Below are 15,591 nucleotides of genomic sequence, written 5' to 3'. Positions count from 1 at the left end.
TTCAAGTATTTAAAATCCTCTCAGAAGAAGTTTGGCGACTGCCCAATGGTCCCACAGGGCTCAATGGACGTGACCATGAGTGAGGCTCCAAACGTTCAGTTCAATAACATTCCCGACCAGCTGGTTCCTGATGCTGCCCGTCCACCTTCGCCAGAGTCTCAACGGGAGACTCGCCACTGCCTTGGGGATCCTTCGCCGGGTGAATTCCCATTGGCCTCTGTCCCCACCATGGTTCTCCACATTCTCACGTCGTGCAATCTCGACCCTGTTGATCTGGCAAAGTTAGAGGCAAGCCCTACTACTTTTAACATATTGTATCGCAGACTGAACCTAATTGATGGAACTATGATTACCACGGTGCCTCCAAATGATCTCAAACATTTGTGGCTCTTGCAGGCAACCTGTTCCTTCTTTAGGCGGCCTATGAACCTGATACCTGAATTAGAACTGTCAATGTCTGAGGTTGCAGCACTGGAAATGTGCCAGAAGAGAGCAATATTTAAGCCTATGAAGCCCCAAGAACGGGAAGCATTGAAGGAGAGGTGCGGCGGCTCGTGGAAACTCGTCCTGAAATTCTTGTTAGCTGGAGAAGGATGTTATAGGAGGGAGAAGTCGCAGGTGACTGCTGGTGGCTGTCACAGCGTTGTAGTCACATCCGGAGGAGATGTCTACACTTTCGGGCTCAACTGCTCAGGACAGTTAGGGCACTCCACAACCGATAACGAATGGCAGCCTCGGCAGATCAGGTTGATATATATATATATATATATATATGTGCAGTCAGTCTTCAGAAATTAATAATATTTGAAAGGGTCCATAGCAGCTTGATACATACTTTTAAATAAGCGATATTTGAATGCGGAGCGGATACAGGAAAAATTTTCCTTTTCCAAAGTGAGTTTATCTTCCGTATTCGTAGATTAGGTTGGAAGACCAGCTGATGGAGCTGCACTGTGTTGCAGCTCTCTGAAGGGCATCCGGATCATCCAAGCGGCAGCTGGTGCTGAGAAGACAATGCTGGTAAGTGATTCAGGTCAGGTGTATGCTTTTGGGAAGGACAAGCTCAGGGAACGTGGGGATGAACATGATCAGGTGGAAAGGTCGAAATCGATCGCAATGCCAACACTCATGGAGTCGTTAAAGGGAGTATTTGTGGTTCAAGCAGTTACAGGAGAACTCTTTATGGCTGTTTTATCGAGGGAGGGCAGGGTCTACACCTTCTGTTGGGGCAAAGAGGAAAAGCTCGGGCACCTCACTGATCCTAACGATATGGAACCGCACCCTCTGAACGGAGCATTAGAGAATGTTCCAGTAGTTCAGATTGCAGCAGGACATTGTTACCTTCTTGCTTTGGCTTTTCAGCCTAGTGGCATGTAAGCTTTTTCTTCTGAATCCCATTCCATTCACTTACTAAGTGGAAGTTCGACATTGATGCCATACGGTTTCATTTGTTTAGAGACTCAAGATTCATAACTTTTTGGAACTTTGTCGGTCCAGCATTTTGCATGTTATAATCCGTAGGAACTAGGCCAATTGATTAGAAGTTTGAATTTGACATGACGCCCTGGCTGGATGGAGCATAACGTTGAATTAGATATGTGATTGAACATACATGTATTTTTTACCAGGTCAGTGTATTCTGTTGGGTGTGGCCAAGGCGGAAAGCTCGGTCATGGCTCAACAGGCAGTGAGAAGCAGCCCCGGCTAATCACGCAATTTCAGATGACCTTGAACCTGCAGCCTATGGCTATATCGGCTGGGACATGGCATGCTGCTGTCTTGGGCCATGATGGTCGTGTCTGCACATGGGGATGGGGCTCCTGTGGCTGCCTAGGGCATGGCATCCAAGCGTACCAGATTGTCCCTAAAGTCGTTGAAGGATTCGGAGATGGCAAGGCTGTACATATAGCTACAGGAGAGCACACCACCTTTGTGGTGCTCGACAATGGTGATATCTACTCATTTGGGGCTCTACACTGGGGTAATCTCGGCCATGACGTTGTTGATGGAGAGGTCCGTCTTTAGGGTTTCTCTGTTGATGTTTTCTTGCTAGGAAGATGCGTTAAATTTCCAGGCCTTCCACCGGGTTACTTGTTACCATACTTTCTATGCTGTTCAAAAATATATATATATAGTGCACTAGGACTGTTCCAGGATTTCCACGATCAGTCGGGCTGAAATCAACCGGGTTTGATCTCATTTTGTGCAGGAAATGCAGGACAACTTTGTGGTGAAGCCCAGGTTGGTGACGTCTCTGACTCAGAAGGAGTTGCATGAGCGGATTGTGCAGATAAGCCCGACGAACAACTTTAGGACGCACGGGCATACTATTGCCCTGACAGAGTCGGGGAAGATATATGCCTTTGGCATGGGAGACAAAGGCCAGCTGGGGACTAAGCTTCCGAGCGGACAGAGTCGACGGACGCAGCCAAAACGAGTGAATATCGATCTAAGTTAGAAGAACCCCAATTATTTGTCCTCTAATTTAGGATTGCTTTTCTTTTCATTGGTAGATTATGCATAGATGATCAGGACAACGAATATGGAACTTCGAAGGAGAGTGGCTATTTAATTGCTGAATTGCATATATCATTTATTATTATTATTATTATTGTTGTTGTTGTTGGTGCCAAGGAAAAGGAATCCTACAGATCTGGTTCTTTGTGGGACCCGGCACTTCAGTTCAGGTCGGACCCGTATCAGATGGTCAACGGGGTTGACCCTTTTCTTTTTTTCTCTCTCTTCTTTTTTTTTTTTTTGGTTTGGGGGGGTTCATAAGATTAGGATTGGATGTTGATCGCCAGGAGCTTTCTTCGGCTATGGGCTTTTTCCTGGAGGTTCATGCATAGTTTGGATGTAAGAATGAAGATTAAACTATCACTGTTATTTCTTTATTTTCATCAAGTCATCACTTAAGTTCCTCATTAATTTTTGTCATCGATTTGGCTTACACGTTGGGGTTCTTTCAATCAATTTGGTTCATGCCGTCAATGCCACTAATGGATGTTTGATGTGGTTGCTTTGTTAGACAAAACAGTATCAAAAAAATAATTTTTTAACCTGAATTTCCAAAACGACATCGTTTTGACAATTTTTTTAAAAAAATTATTATTATCGTTATTATTTTTTTATATTTCTTTTATGTTGAAGGAAGTGCAAACAATCATTGTCATCCTTCTACTTTTCTTGAGCCACCACTTTAGTCCTTCATCAATTTTTGCCGCCAATTTGACCCAAACGTTAGGGTTCCGTCTATCAAGGGGGCAGCGGCCGGTCGGGGAGGACCCAACCAATCTTCCCCCCCCCCCCCCCCCCCCCTTCCCGAATCCCTTTGTTTTTACTCTTTCACTGAGAGCGATGCTGTTGATCGAAGGAAGAAATGCATCAGCTCGTTGGAGAGGAGGCGGCTGCTCAAAGGGGTCTGTGGCTGAGCTACTACAATAGAGGAACGCCAGAAAGGGATTGAAGATGCGACCTGAAGCTCGCTATAGATCTCAGGTAAGGGAAATTGAGGCTAGTCGTTAAAGCTGGACACGAGGCTGAACCAGGGGTCCAGTCCAAGCTTCCTCGAACCTAGCGCTATGCTTTCCTCTAATTCAGTTATCCCTCTGCCCAACTCCGAGGTAGGCTCTGTTAAGAGCTTCCTGGTATGCGCAGTAACAATGCCTCCTATTTTACAAAGGGTACATCCTTTCCCGGTAACCTTCGTCACCGTCGTTTCTGAAGTGGGCCAGTCCAAGATCATACTGTTCTTCTATAATAGCCCCCCACATAGCAACTAATTTCCAAACTAAACAACCATGAAATCATCAAGAAAGGGGCGCAATACCCTATTCACAACTCTAATGAATGTCGCTGGGAGTAATATCCTGCATTTTTCTTTCTGTCAATGAAATTTTTTTCCAATCCATGAATATATTTGAATGGATGATTCATGAATCATCGACTTCCCCCAAAAACCATTGATTGGGAGCTAGCTCAAAGCTACAGAGTCCATTGTGGCGGCGATATACTGGGTGGAACCGAACCTGGTGGTTAAGAGAGAGAGAGAGAGAGAGAGAGAGAGAGAGAGAGAGGAGGGCTTGGTCAGAGCCCTGCCGAAAGAGATGGGAGGAAGTCGTCGAGGTGATGAAGCCGTGTGTTTGGGCCAAATTGGTGGCAAAAATTAATGAGGGACTAAAGTGGTGGCTCGAGGAAAGTAAAAGGATGAGTAACTGTTTCCACTTCCTTCAACGTAAAAGAAACATAAAAAAATAATAACGGTAATACTTAATTTTTTCAAAATTTTGTCAAAACGACGTCTTTTGGAAATTTAGATTAAAAAATTATTTTTTGACGCCGTTTTGTCCAACAAGGCAGCCACATCAGACATCCGTTAGTGGCATTGACGGCATTGACCAAATTGATCGACGGAACCCCAACGTGTAAGCCAAATTGATGGTAAAAATCGACGAGGGACTTAAGTCGTCACTCGGTGAAAGTAGAGGGATGACAGTGACAGTTTCTTCAAGAATGAATTATATTTCACGACCCAAACTGTCTATAAGAGTCGGGTTGGTGTTCGTCCTGCAGAAATCGAGTGGGAAACCGGTAATGGCCTTGGTTGATTCAGCATAAGGTGATCTTCCCCCGCCCAATTTGACAAGAACGTTTCTATACAGGCAGTTTCACTAGCAGGCTGTTTTGAAGGAGAGACCAGGACTTGCTGATACCTTGGCTTCGATCATAGCAGCAGATTTCCCGGCATCTTTAAGTCAATCGGCCCCTTGAAAGATTTGCTCTGTGCTGCAAACTACTTTGTTTACTAGCATATGGTCTATCATAGTTCGAGGACCTCATGAAAGATTCCTTGCTAACTACTCCAAGGATGAACTCGACGACTGCGCAACACCTTGTCGAGACTTCCCCAGCACCCTCTTAGAGCACAACCTACCTAGTGGCGGGGGCTAAGCCAGGAGTTGAGGGGCAACTTAGCCAATGGTCCTTGCCTTTGGGGTTCCAGGACATTGGTGCATGAGTGGCCCATCGGTTGGCATCCGCTGGCTGGCCGGCATAGCTGGGCCATGAATGTCTTTTGCAGAGACGTAGAGTTGGGGCCGCAGCTTGGATCCCCTCTAGTGTATTGTACCTGGTCGACTACAATTTAATTGAAATCTGTACAAGACGAAATTTGAGAACGTGCCATACAGGATAAAGTAAATCGGTTATTGCATGATCTTTCAAATCCTACAAATAAAGATGTGATAAATATATCTTCAATATATTGTCATGTCGCTGATAAAGTTTGAAAAATGTCAACTCACTGAAAGATATGAGTTAGATATATATAATGAGCAGACCTTTAAGTATCAACTTTTGAAATTCTAAGGAAAAAATTTCACTTTAAAAATACCCTAATCACAATTTCTATCTCAAAACTTTTCAATGGATGATAAAAATCAACCAGAAAAAGAAGGAAGGAAATGCCTATTTGAGAGAAGAAAAAAAGGTAATAAAATTGTAAACAGAATAATGATTCTGTTGTATTAAGTTCAACCTATATAAATCTAGTTCACACGTAGGTACGGGCTTTCATCTAATTATTATATAGAGCTAATGAAAATTAATTTAGCCCAAAAAAATAGAAAACTCATTGAGATAATATATAATATCGACTAAGGACCCATCTGTTTGAAGTCAAGAAATACCATCTTTTTGGACTATCTAATTTTTCCATATTTATAACGAGGGAGGTTTAGATTTCGTCCGATTAATTACTGTCATTTACATAAATATCCTGCAAGTCCACAGGATAGGTCAGCTCGGCCATATAAGCAGTTACTATTGGTATACTAAGGATTATTCTCCAACGAAATTTGTGGAGTGACTTGGAACAAGTAGAACCGAAATCTAAAGTTGTTTTAGGGCAGGATTTGAATTTTTTTTTTTTTTGAAGTCTAATTCAGATGATGTATGTCTGTATAGAAAAGTCATATAAAACGTGAAACTTCAACAGTTAAAAATTAAATGAAATGGATGGAGAAGAAGATGGGATGGGGCAGCTTCAAATGGGCTTCTGCAGTGAAGGATGCATGCCCATGCATTGTTCTTTCTCATTCATACCCCCAGCCAGACACATATCATGCACGCATGACCAGCTCTCAAAAAAAAAGGACAATGGTTTTCCGCAGAATTCTGCAACGACATCCATCATGCATGCAAAACCTTATCCCCATTTTCCCTCCCTAGCTTGAACTATTGGCCCATGGCCATGGACGATATGCATGATCATACAAGCAACTTAAGGGGCTACCATTGCACCAAATTTCATGACACATTTCATTATCACTCATCATCATCGGCCTCATATCTTCGAGTCGGGTTCCTTTAAAATCTGAAACTCGTAATACTTCATATATCTTACAGCATGATATACCGTTGTAACACTTAAATGAACGAATGGAGACAACGAAGCTTTTCGCTCCCACGTCCACAATAAGTATTCCTCCATCTCAATAATGATTTGCTTATAATGATATTTCTCTTTTTCCTATTTGCTGATAGCACGAGATACTCTTAACCTATTGGTGGTTGAGCCTGAGACGCGCCCTCGCTCCGACACTGACTTTGTCGCAATAATGAAGTACATCTATAAGGTTCGCGCCCTACATAACACCTCGTGGTTTTCTCTTCTTCTTTCGTTTTTTCTTTTTTTAAAGTAATGGGCAGCTGGATGTTTTCTCTTCTAGCTTCTGCCCGGGTCACATGATTCTCATAAATGCGCACAAAACGTACATTATTTTAAGTACTGAAGAAATTCCCTTACACAAAAACACTGTCCAGTTCTCATCATATATAATTATTAATCTTTCCAATTTGTATGTTTTATATATGTGCGTGGCCTTCGGATCGGGACAGGCCGAAAATGAATTCTCCCTCACTCACGCGTCTTTCTTTCTGACTGCTGTCATGTATATATATTCATTCACAACTGAGAAGCCTCAGCTCGTCTTGAAACTCCGTCGGTGGCAACTACATATGTACTTATATATACGACCAATTATAATGTACTTCAATTATTCTCTTTCGATAAAAAAAATCCATGAATTTAGTATAATAAAATAAAATTTTCAATAATTATAATAAATAAATACGGATATTCTCATCATAAAAATTTAATCTAAAACTTACTAATGATTAGATGAGGGCAGACATCACCATGCTATACCATTCTTTCCTTACTTTTTTCGATATGAATCCTGATATCCGGAAACCCAGTCAGATCTCATCTAATCTAGTCAAGCTGAGTCGGCCCACTAAGGGGTAAATCTCTCACAGCGTGAATTTTATATATTCACAAAGATTCGAACCTGAGACATTCCTTAAGCGAAACACACGCCCTTCTTTCCTCACTTTAATTATTCTTCTTGTGCAAAAAGCGGAAGAATCTCTTTTTTCCTTTTTTCTGAAAGGAGCTCATAATTTCTAACTTTACCTTGTCTGACAAGATAATTTTGTATGGCTTTTTTCGCATTTAGGAAGTAATGATCAAAATGATAGCAAAATGCCACTTATATTTGTTTTGGGAGCACATACGCGTCAGTTTGTCACCTTATTAGCTTAATTATTCGGGCACGCCAATAGATTTAATTTTCCAGTACACAATTATTGTAAATGATGCTGCATCTGCCACCAATACATATATACTAGGAAGGAGCACCCGCGCTACGCCGCGAGTCTTCAAAAACTCTTTTTATCAACAATTAGTATATTTGTACAATCGAATTATGGAACGGATATAAGCAATATTGAAAAATATATTAACAAATTAATATAGCATGACTCATTTTAAAACTGAATAAACACTCTAACTTATAAATTCTTTTAAATTTTATGAACATACATGAATGTAGAAAAAAATAAATGAGAAATTTAATTAAATGATATTATAAGATAAGGATGAAAATGTAAAATATTATATGAAATTATAGAATAATGATTAAATAGTTTTTACATGAATAGTAGAGAAAAAGTGATGAATGTATTTGAATTAAAAGTGTAAGATTAGAGGAAAAAATGCAACAAATTAAAGATTTTGGTAAATTATAGAAATTAAAAGAAAATTGTAATAAAGCAAACATTTGAAGGTAATGTCCGCCAAGTCACATGGCTCCCTGAATTTAAGATGGACCGCTTGTAATGTACCGTAAGAAAGATAAAGTATATTTTTCAAGTAATAAGTGGTTAAAAATCTATCTAAATAGTTTTTATTTATTGGAAGTGTTTACTTTATATAGCATGTTTAAAAGAGTAAAATAGTGAGAGCTACAAAATTAGAAGAAAGAATATTTTTATGTGTGTGAGTATCAAAACAATATTTTCATTGTTGTAGGATGTGCCATGTTTTAGTTAATTAATGTATAAATAGTTAAAACTTGTTAATTTTAGAATTTTTTGAAGGATGCGAAAAGTTATCAAAGTAAGGGACAAAAAGAAAAACAATCAAAATTTGTGGCTAAACTTAAACAAAGAAGAAAATAAAAGGTTGAAATGGCAAAGAAAGAAGAGGACAGGTGTGCTAATCCGACGCAAAAGGAAAGCGACAGTTTTAGATTTATTTATAGATTTATAGATTATAGATATGGATGTGTGTGTATGTGTTTGTTGAGGAGAAAGCAACTATTGCAATAAGGAAAAAGAAAAAAGAGCAAGTGGGGGATAAAAAAACAAAAAAGAAAGGCAATCCACAAAGAATGGCACAATTAAATGCCCAACTTCCATATACCGACCTCTTTTTTCTTTTAAAATCCAAAAACTTGAATTTTCCACCCGCCAACGAGATTTAGGGTTCGGTTCTTATCAATGAGATTATTTATACTTTTTATTTAAATTTTATTTTTTTATAGGTTCATGATTCACTTTTATAATCCAAAGAAGGAAGGAAAATTTGAATTGGGTTACATATTGAGAACAATTTTGTTGACCCGGTAATGTATATTGAGAAAGATATCATATTCATTGATCATATTAACTTTATGGTTTACTATAAATCATTGATAGGAAAGTCCACATTCATTGGTGGGGTTACGCCATGTGATGGATTTAAGTACCAAAGACAATTTGTAGTGCAACTTATTAAAAAAGGACCTACATTTTGCATATCCGGCAGGCTTGTGGCTGCATGAATATAAATAGTGGATCGAGGACCTACATACGTAGTGGATTGATACAGATGTAACAATTTTGCTTGCATGACTATGTACCTCTTAGGCTTGTGGCAGACATTCATCTTCCGTGTGGCATGCCTAGTGGAAGAAGATACCGAGCAGCGGCACGCTGAACATCTCTAAGCACTATGAAATATACGATATCCACAGCAAAAACACAGATCGCAAGTATAACTAAGTGACTCTCATTGAAATTCTTAATTGTGATTAGTTCCGAACATTCCGGCTCGCGCGGGCTTGGAAATTATGTCGAGGGTCCCAAAATTAATTTGAAAATGGCAAGTCTCGTGCTCTTGGGAGCCCGAGCTTGGTGACCCCACCATCTGCCTTGCCTGCCCCAAATCGGAAAAGAGACGGCATCGTACGGTGCAGGACTTTCAATCCACGGACAATGGAGGGCTAGGATTGGTCCTGGAGGGTTTTGATTGGTGCGGCCAGGGAGAATCTATGGGGGGACAAAGCTCACATGGGGGAACGTGCCAACGTGCCCACACCTATGCGGCGAGAAATTGCCACGTCAGCATGTTGGCTGCATAGTACGGATCACTTCCCCTTCGCAATGTGGACTGTGGAGCCTTCTTCCCTTCTCCTCTCTCTTTCCCGATTAATATGAATCATTGATGATTGAGAGTGGATTTTAGATTAGATTATTGATGATTATTGATATTGATATAACACCAGAAAGTATCGATGAATTATTAGAATATGATGAGCAACTATAAAGACATCGAGTAGAATAATCTATTTATAGTGATCTATACTCGTGTTATCGCATTGATGGTTTTGTCAGTCATATAAGAGTCTGGATATGCTTATAGTCTAATAATTAGTGATTGTTTATAGAGCAGATCGTTTTCTTATGTCTGTGCAGGTCAAGTTATTTGCATACCATGGAGACCCTTGAGGTTATGAATGATATCAGAGTGGGTGATCCTAGTCTATCGAATATCTCGAAAAGGACAGTTGACCATGGCCTGTAAGACCATGCAAAAGTTGTGTGGATTTAATACATCAGATTGCCCGCTAGTTGGGACTCTTCGGGAATTATATGCTGCTTTAGAGACCCGAAAGGACATTAGGACTTGGGATCGATGATCACGGTATCTCACACGAGTCATGCAAGAAGAATGAGATACATCAGTGCAAACCGAAGAATACGAGCAATCGATACTTCTACAGCCTCCAATGGATGGATCTTCTAAATATAGAATGGTGAGAATAGAAAGAGGCATCAGTTAGTTCCCTTCCCTTGTTACGTTAACGTCAGAAAAAGGAGCTTTTTTCTTTTTTTTTTAAAAAAAATAATTATCAGAAAAGGAGTTGCTGATTAATGCCATGTGCCATTAACTTTGAAAACATCAAAAATAACATTATTTCTTGTTTTATAGATTAATTCTCAGTTTTTTATACTGAGGATTGTCTGCACTTACGATGGAATAATTCTCATGACCCACGTAAATACTCGGTAAGTCCGGAGAATAAATCGGTTTGGCTACATAGACAGTGTAGATGATCTAATAGAAAGAGTTCTCTTGCATAGTATTTTATGGTCATTCGAATTTGAAATTTCACCAAGGATGTCGTGCCCCTTAATTATCATGCTAACCCTATTCACAGTTTTCCTTTCATCCTCGACTGCAGAGTTTGTCAGTCATATATCATAGAATATATGGAAATCAGACGATTATTTAGAATAAGAGGGGATAAGAAATTCTGCCAAAAAAATAAATTCCATAGGAGATCTGCTCCGCCATAATAAATGCTATGTTATTTGATCTCTTCTCTTATAAATTTCAATCAATCGTAGATTTACATGCATGTAACGTAAAATCTTCTATCGTTCAATTCACCGGAATGATTTTCAAGCTAAGAAGAAACATAAATGGGGCCTGACAAGATACTGCCTCCTAGAAAAACCCGAAATTTGTAATCTCTTATCTAAAATTGGAGATGAATATATGGTTCGCTCTTTAGCATTTATAAGCTTGTCAGATATTCAAAACAAGAATGGAAATGGTGTGAAAGTAAGAAATATGGAACCGCATCTATCATTTCGTCTTCATGTCCCATTTATTTCACTGTACGTGTTAGATACCGAAGGCTGGGGGGCCATATCAAGAATGTTAGGGTTCAGGACCGCAGCAGTTTCGACCCCTCATCATAAATGGCATGTTCGCCATGCTAGCGACTCGATACGTGTTCTTGCATCTTGATTGTGCAGTAATAACAGAACAACACCGAAGTACGTGATACAGTACTAGATAAGGCAATTCATTACCCGTTGGCACTCGATTGGACAAACAATATCAATGTAGAGGGACAAACTAGGTATGAGCCTAGCCAGTAATAGTAAGGGGAAAGAGCTGAAATTCGGAAGTGGAAAATCAACCAAATTTAAGCAAAACTTCCAACCGAATTTGGCGGCAGCAATAACTGAAGAGAGACTTGTATGTGCACTTGTCAACACACAGCTCGAACAGGGCCAAGACACTGTAAGAAACTGTCGGTCTGTGTGCTTGTGATTGTAAATGGGCTTTGATTTGTCCAAATGATCTAAGATAACACACACACATACATACATACATACATACATAAAAAAGAGTACTACCTTCGGGTTTTCCGATCACAATGTCGTATCCAGGATCCGTCTCTGATCAGGATCCCCTCTGCTACCATCGTCGGTTATGTTATGTCCTAGACTTGTGGCTTCTTCTCGTAACCTAAGAGTGAGTTAGAGCGCCAAAACCTTAATGTCGGTCCGAGCGGGACCCTCTCGAAAGGGGCCCAATTAGTGAACAGTTCGGGAATTGATGGGGTACTTTTTTTTAAATGGCTCACACAGCCCTCTATAAATTTCCATGTCCTTAGCCTCAAACTTCCTCACACACAGAATTGTACTTTTGTTCGACCGACGTAGTCTGTCTCTAGGCGAGGCAGGTCTTGAAGAGGACCGAGAGTAATGGCATTGTTGCATCAATTAGTCCTCCTTGTATTCCTCTTGCCCAACATTGTCGGTGCAGCTCCCGCATTCGTTCCTTCCTCGGCCGTTCAAGATGCCGAATCAGTCGTCCGAGAAGTACATGAGTAAGCAGAACTCAGCTTATTCACATCGAGTTGCTAATGTAGTTCCTTTGCCGCTCGGTTATAGTGATAAATGAGCATGTAATAGCTTGGATTCCTTAATTATGCAGGAGCATTGTCAATGCTACTAGGAGGAAGCTGGGATTCCTCTCCTGTGGGACTGGGAACCCCATCGACGACTGTTGGAGGTGCGACCCCGACTGGGAGAGGAACCGCCAAAGGCTGGCGGACTGTGCGATCGGGTTTGGGAAGCACGCAATCGGGGGTCGGGACGGGCAGATCTACGTGGTCACTGATCCTGGTGATGACGACCCCGTGAACCCCAATCCAGGCACCCTCAGGTACGCCGTGATCCAGAACGAGCCTCTGTGGATCATCTTCGCTCGCGACATGGTGATCAAGCTCAAGGAGGAACTCATCATGAACTCCTTCAAGACGATCGACGGCCGGGGCGCGAGTGTGCACATTGCGGGCGGCCCCTGCATCACGATCCAGTACGTGACGAACATCATAATCCACGGCCTCAACATTCACGACTGCAAGCAGGGTGGGAACACGTACGTGAGGGACTCGCCCGAGCACTATGGTTGGCGGACCCTCTCGGATGGAGATGGGGTGTCGATATTCGGGGGGTCCCATGTGTGGGTCGACCATTGCTCGCTGTCTAACTGCAGGGATGGGCTTATCGACACCATCCATGGCTCGACCGCGATCACCATCTCGAACAATTACCTGACTCACCATGACAAGGTCATGCTGCTTGGGCACAGTGACTCTTACACTCAGGATAAGAACATGCAGATCACCATTGCCTTTAACCATTTTGGTGAAGGATTGGTGCAGAGGATGCCCAGGTAAGATTGATCTATTTATCTATACTTTTACGTGTATTGTTCCAATTGTGTCAAATTTTATTTTGAATTTTTCCGATAAGATTATAAGCTGATCTCAACTTATTTATTGACATTTCGGTTTTTATTTTATTTTTTTCTAACTATTGCAGATGCAGACATGGGTATTTTCACGTGGTGAATAACGACTACACCCATTGGGAAATGTATGCTATCGGTGGCAGTGCTTCTCCAACCATCAACAGTCAAGGGAATAGATTTGTTGCTCCAGATGGTCAGTTTGACAAAGAGGTAAGCATTCTTATGGTGAACTTAGAGAGAAATCTAATAATTATTGACCATATAGGTTAATCGGGCCCGAATTAATAAACGGGTCGATGAACCTTACTTTTTAATTAATTCTTTTAGTTCGTATTGTACCTTATGGCCCGGAAAGATAAGCGGTGCCCTGCGAAAGAACATGTTGATTTCAAGTTCGTATTCATGTTAATTAAAGCGATATCCATATGAGTGCACTTCATTGCACCCTCTTCCCATTATATGGAGGGGGCTAGCTGGACATACATGGATGTGATACACGTAGTGCGTGTTAACCCCTCACCCGAGTCGTCCATAGTTAATTCCATGATCGTGATTCTTTCCCCGGTTCAAAAACTCGTGTGAAAAATGATATCAGGTGACCAAGCATGAGGATGCGCCGGAAAGCGAGTGGAGAAACTGGAACTGGAGGTCAGAGGGGGACCTGATGGTGAACGGCGCTTTCTTCACAGCATCTGGGGCCGGTGCGTCTTCCAGCTATGCCAGGGCATCGAGCTTAGGGGCGAGGCCGTCCTCGTTGGTGGGTTCAATCACAGGCAATGCCGGTGCACTGAGTTGCAAGAAGGGAAGGCGATGTTAGCCCATTCTATGTACCAATCTATAACTAAACTAAATGACTTAAGAGAAGGAGGCATACATATATATATATATATATATGTATATATACATATGTGTGTTTGATGCCAAGTGTAATTATAGAACACTAGGAATATTTTCCTTTGTATATTTTCTGGTTCCTACCTTCTGCTCTGTTTCCCAGTGGCCCAAGAACCATAGTGGGTTATACGATAAAATTAGATTGAGGAATTGGAGCATGAACGTTGATCGATCCTATCCGAATTTTCCTGCTATAGCGAAGGCCCCCAAAGGATTTACGATCATATGATATTCCTAAAACCGACTAAATGTATGGAAATCTATTGTATCATACCTATCGACATAGACAGAATTAAACTTCGTAACCGATAGATCATAAGGATCACATCGAGTGTGGACCATTAGTGTAATGGCAGTTGCAATCTTGTGGGTGTGGCACCATTGCAAGAGCATTATGGAAGACAATAATACGAATATAGCAACCAATTAAAATGGTTCTATTTCGGTGATAATCGATTTTTCTTTTTTCTTTTTTCGAATCACTTATTGGACAGTCTTTCTATCATCCAATGAAGAGCAGTATAAAATTAACAAAGCCGACCAACCATCCTATCAACAAACACCAAGAAAGCAAAAGGCTAACATTGTTGAAGATCATGTCCCCGACGAATGCAGCCTTTGCCATTAAGTAGCCACCAAATCTCATTTATATGTCCCCAGCAAGACAGAAACACTCAATCCCATCCCATCCCATCCAATAAATATTAACTCCATTCATTTACTCTCACCGTCGGCGCAAACAAAAGCAAACATAAGAACTGTCCATGTCATTCTGTGCTAGTGAGTGATAGACCACCAGGGTCAATGCTCCATTATTAAGGGTAGAGCGACAGAAAGGGGCAGTCTTTATCTTTCCCTTTCCTTTTCTCCATTATTTTCGGGCTTCAAACGAGCCATAACATCGTACTGATGGTCCAAAGATATGTTGATTAATAAAATTCATTTGGATTTCAATTGTTTATCTTCGTATTATAAAGCCTAAAGGTTCCGTCTGCGCAAAGCTACGACCATCTTTTGTCCCTGCATATCAAGAGCCTACCTCGACCTCCAAAGATTATCTGAATATCGACGTAATGCAATCCACATCATCGCTAATAAAGTCCTAGAATGACATTGTCTATGCTTGCTATAGCACAAACATGCACTTTTTGACAACCTTAACATAATCTCTCTCTCTTTTTTCCCTGAAGTGTTCACCCCTAATAAACTAAGTTTGACCTTTTTGTCCCAAAAAAAGGAAAATCCAAATAAAGAATCAATAATTCAACCCCACATTGACACAAAGACCACTATCCCATTCTAAGATTAGGCTTTTGAGTTTCTAACCATAAGCAATTGGTTATTTGCAGTCTCATGGCTCTCCTCACAAAACGGTAAGGCCCTTCCCACATTAGCCATCCCCAGCCTCCTTCATAAGCCTCGTCCCCTCTCCCCCTCCATCCCAACGCAGTGTTTCTCTTATTTCTCAACATCTAAGA

General features: G+C 41.0%; 2 protein-coding genes across 2 annotated transcripts; both read left to right on the top strand.

The window, feature by feature from the left end:
* On the top strand, window positions 1-2,554 carry LOC116211997 (ultraviolet-B receptor UVR8-like). Its single transcript, XM_031546566.1, has 5 exons — window positions 1-288; window positions 397-746; window positions 963-1,373; window positions 1,629-1,998; window positions 2,219-2,554. Exons 1-5 carry the CDS (start codon window positions 46-48, stop codon window positions 2,456-2,458), a joined length of 1,614 nt encoding a protein of 537 aa, XP_031402426.1. The 5' UTR covers window positions 1-45; the 3' UTR covers window positions 2,459-2,554.
* Window positions 2,555-11,971: 9,417 nt separating this feature from the next.
* LOC116212458 (probable pectate lyase 5) lies at window positions 11,972-14,307 on the top strand. The gene is made up of 4 exons (XM_031547084.1): window positions 11,972-12,290; window positions 12,398-13,141; window positions 13,291-13,429; window positions 13,815-14,307. The coding sequence occupies exons 1-4, from the start codon at window positions 12,166-12,168 to the stop codon at window positions 14,034-14,036; spliced, it is 1,230 nt and encodes a 409-aa protein (XP_031402944.1). The 5' UTR covers window positions 11,972-12,165; the 3' UTR covers window positions 14,037-14,307.
* The last annotated feature ends 1,284 nt before the right edge of the window (window positions 14,308-15,591 follow it).

Source organism: Punica granatum, chromosome 6 (assembly GCF_007655135.1).
Source record: "Punica granatum isolate Tunisia-2019 chromosome 6, ASM765513v2, whole genome shotgun sequence".
Classification (NCBI taxonomy): domain Eukaryota; kingdom Viridiplantae; phylum Streptophyta; class Magnoliopsida; order Myrtales; family Lythraceae; genus Punica; species Punica granatum.
The sequence above is the reverse complement of the archived record's forward strand: the minus strand, read 5'-3'. Positions and strand labels throughout refer to the sequence as shown.

Excerpts from the sequence above, each read along its gene's own strand:
- LOC116212458 (XM_031547084.1), top strand. The coding sequence starts at position 12,166 with ATGGCATTGTTGCATCAATTAGTCCTCCTTGTATTCCTCTTGCCCAAC. Across the intron at positions 12,291-12,397 it reads GTCGTCCGAGAAGTACATGA|GAGCATTGTCAATGCTACTA; the intron begins GTAAGCAGAACT and ends TTAATTATGCAG. Across the intron at positions 13,142-13,290 it reads TTGGTGCAGAGGATGCCCAG|ATGCAGACATGGGTATTTTC; the intron begins GTAAGATTGATC and ends TAACTATTGCAG.
- LOC116211997 (XM_031546566.1), top strand. The coding sequence starts at position 46 with ATGGTCCCACAGGGCTCAATGGACGTGACCATGAGTGAGGCTCCAAAC. Across the intron at positions 289-396 it reads TTGATCTGGCAAAGTTAGAG|GCAACCTGTTCCTTCTTTAG; the intron begins GCAAGCCCTACT and ends TGGCTCTTGCAG. Across the intron at positions 747-962 it reads TGGCAGCCTCGGCAGATCAG|CTCTCTGAAGGGCATCCGGA; the intron begins GTTGATATATAT and ends ACTGTGTTGCAG.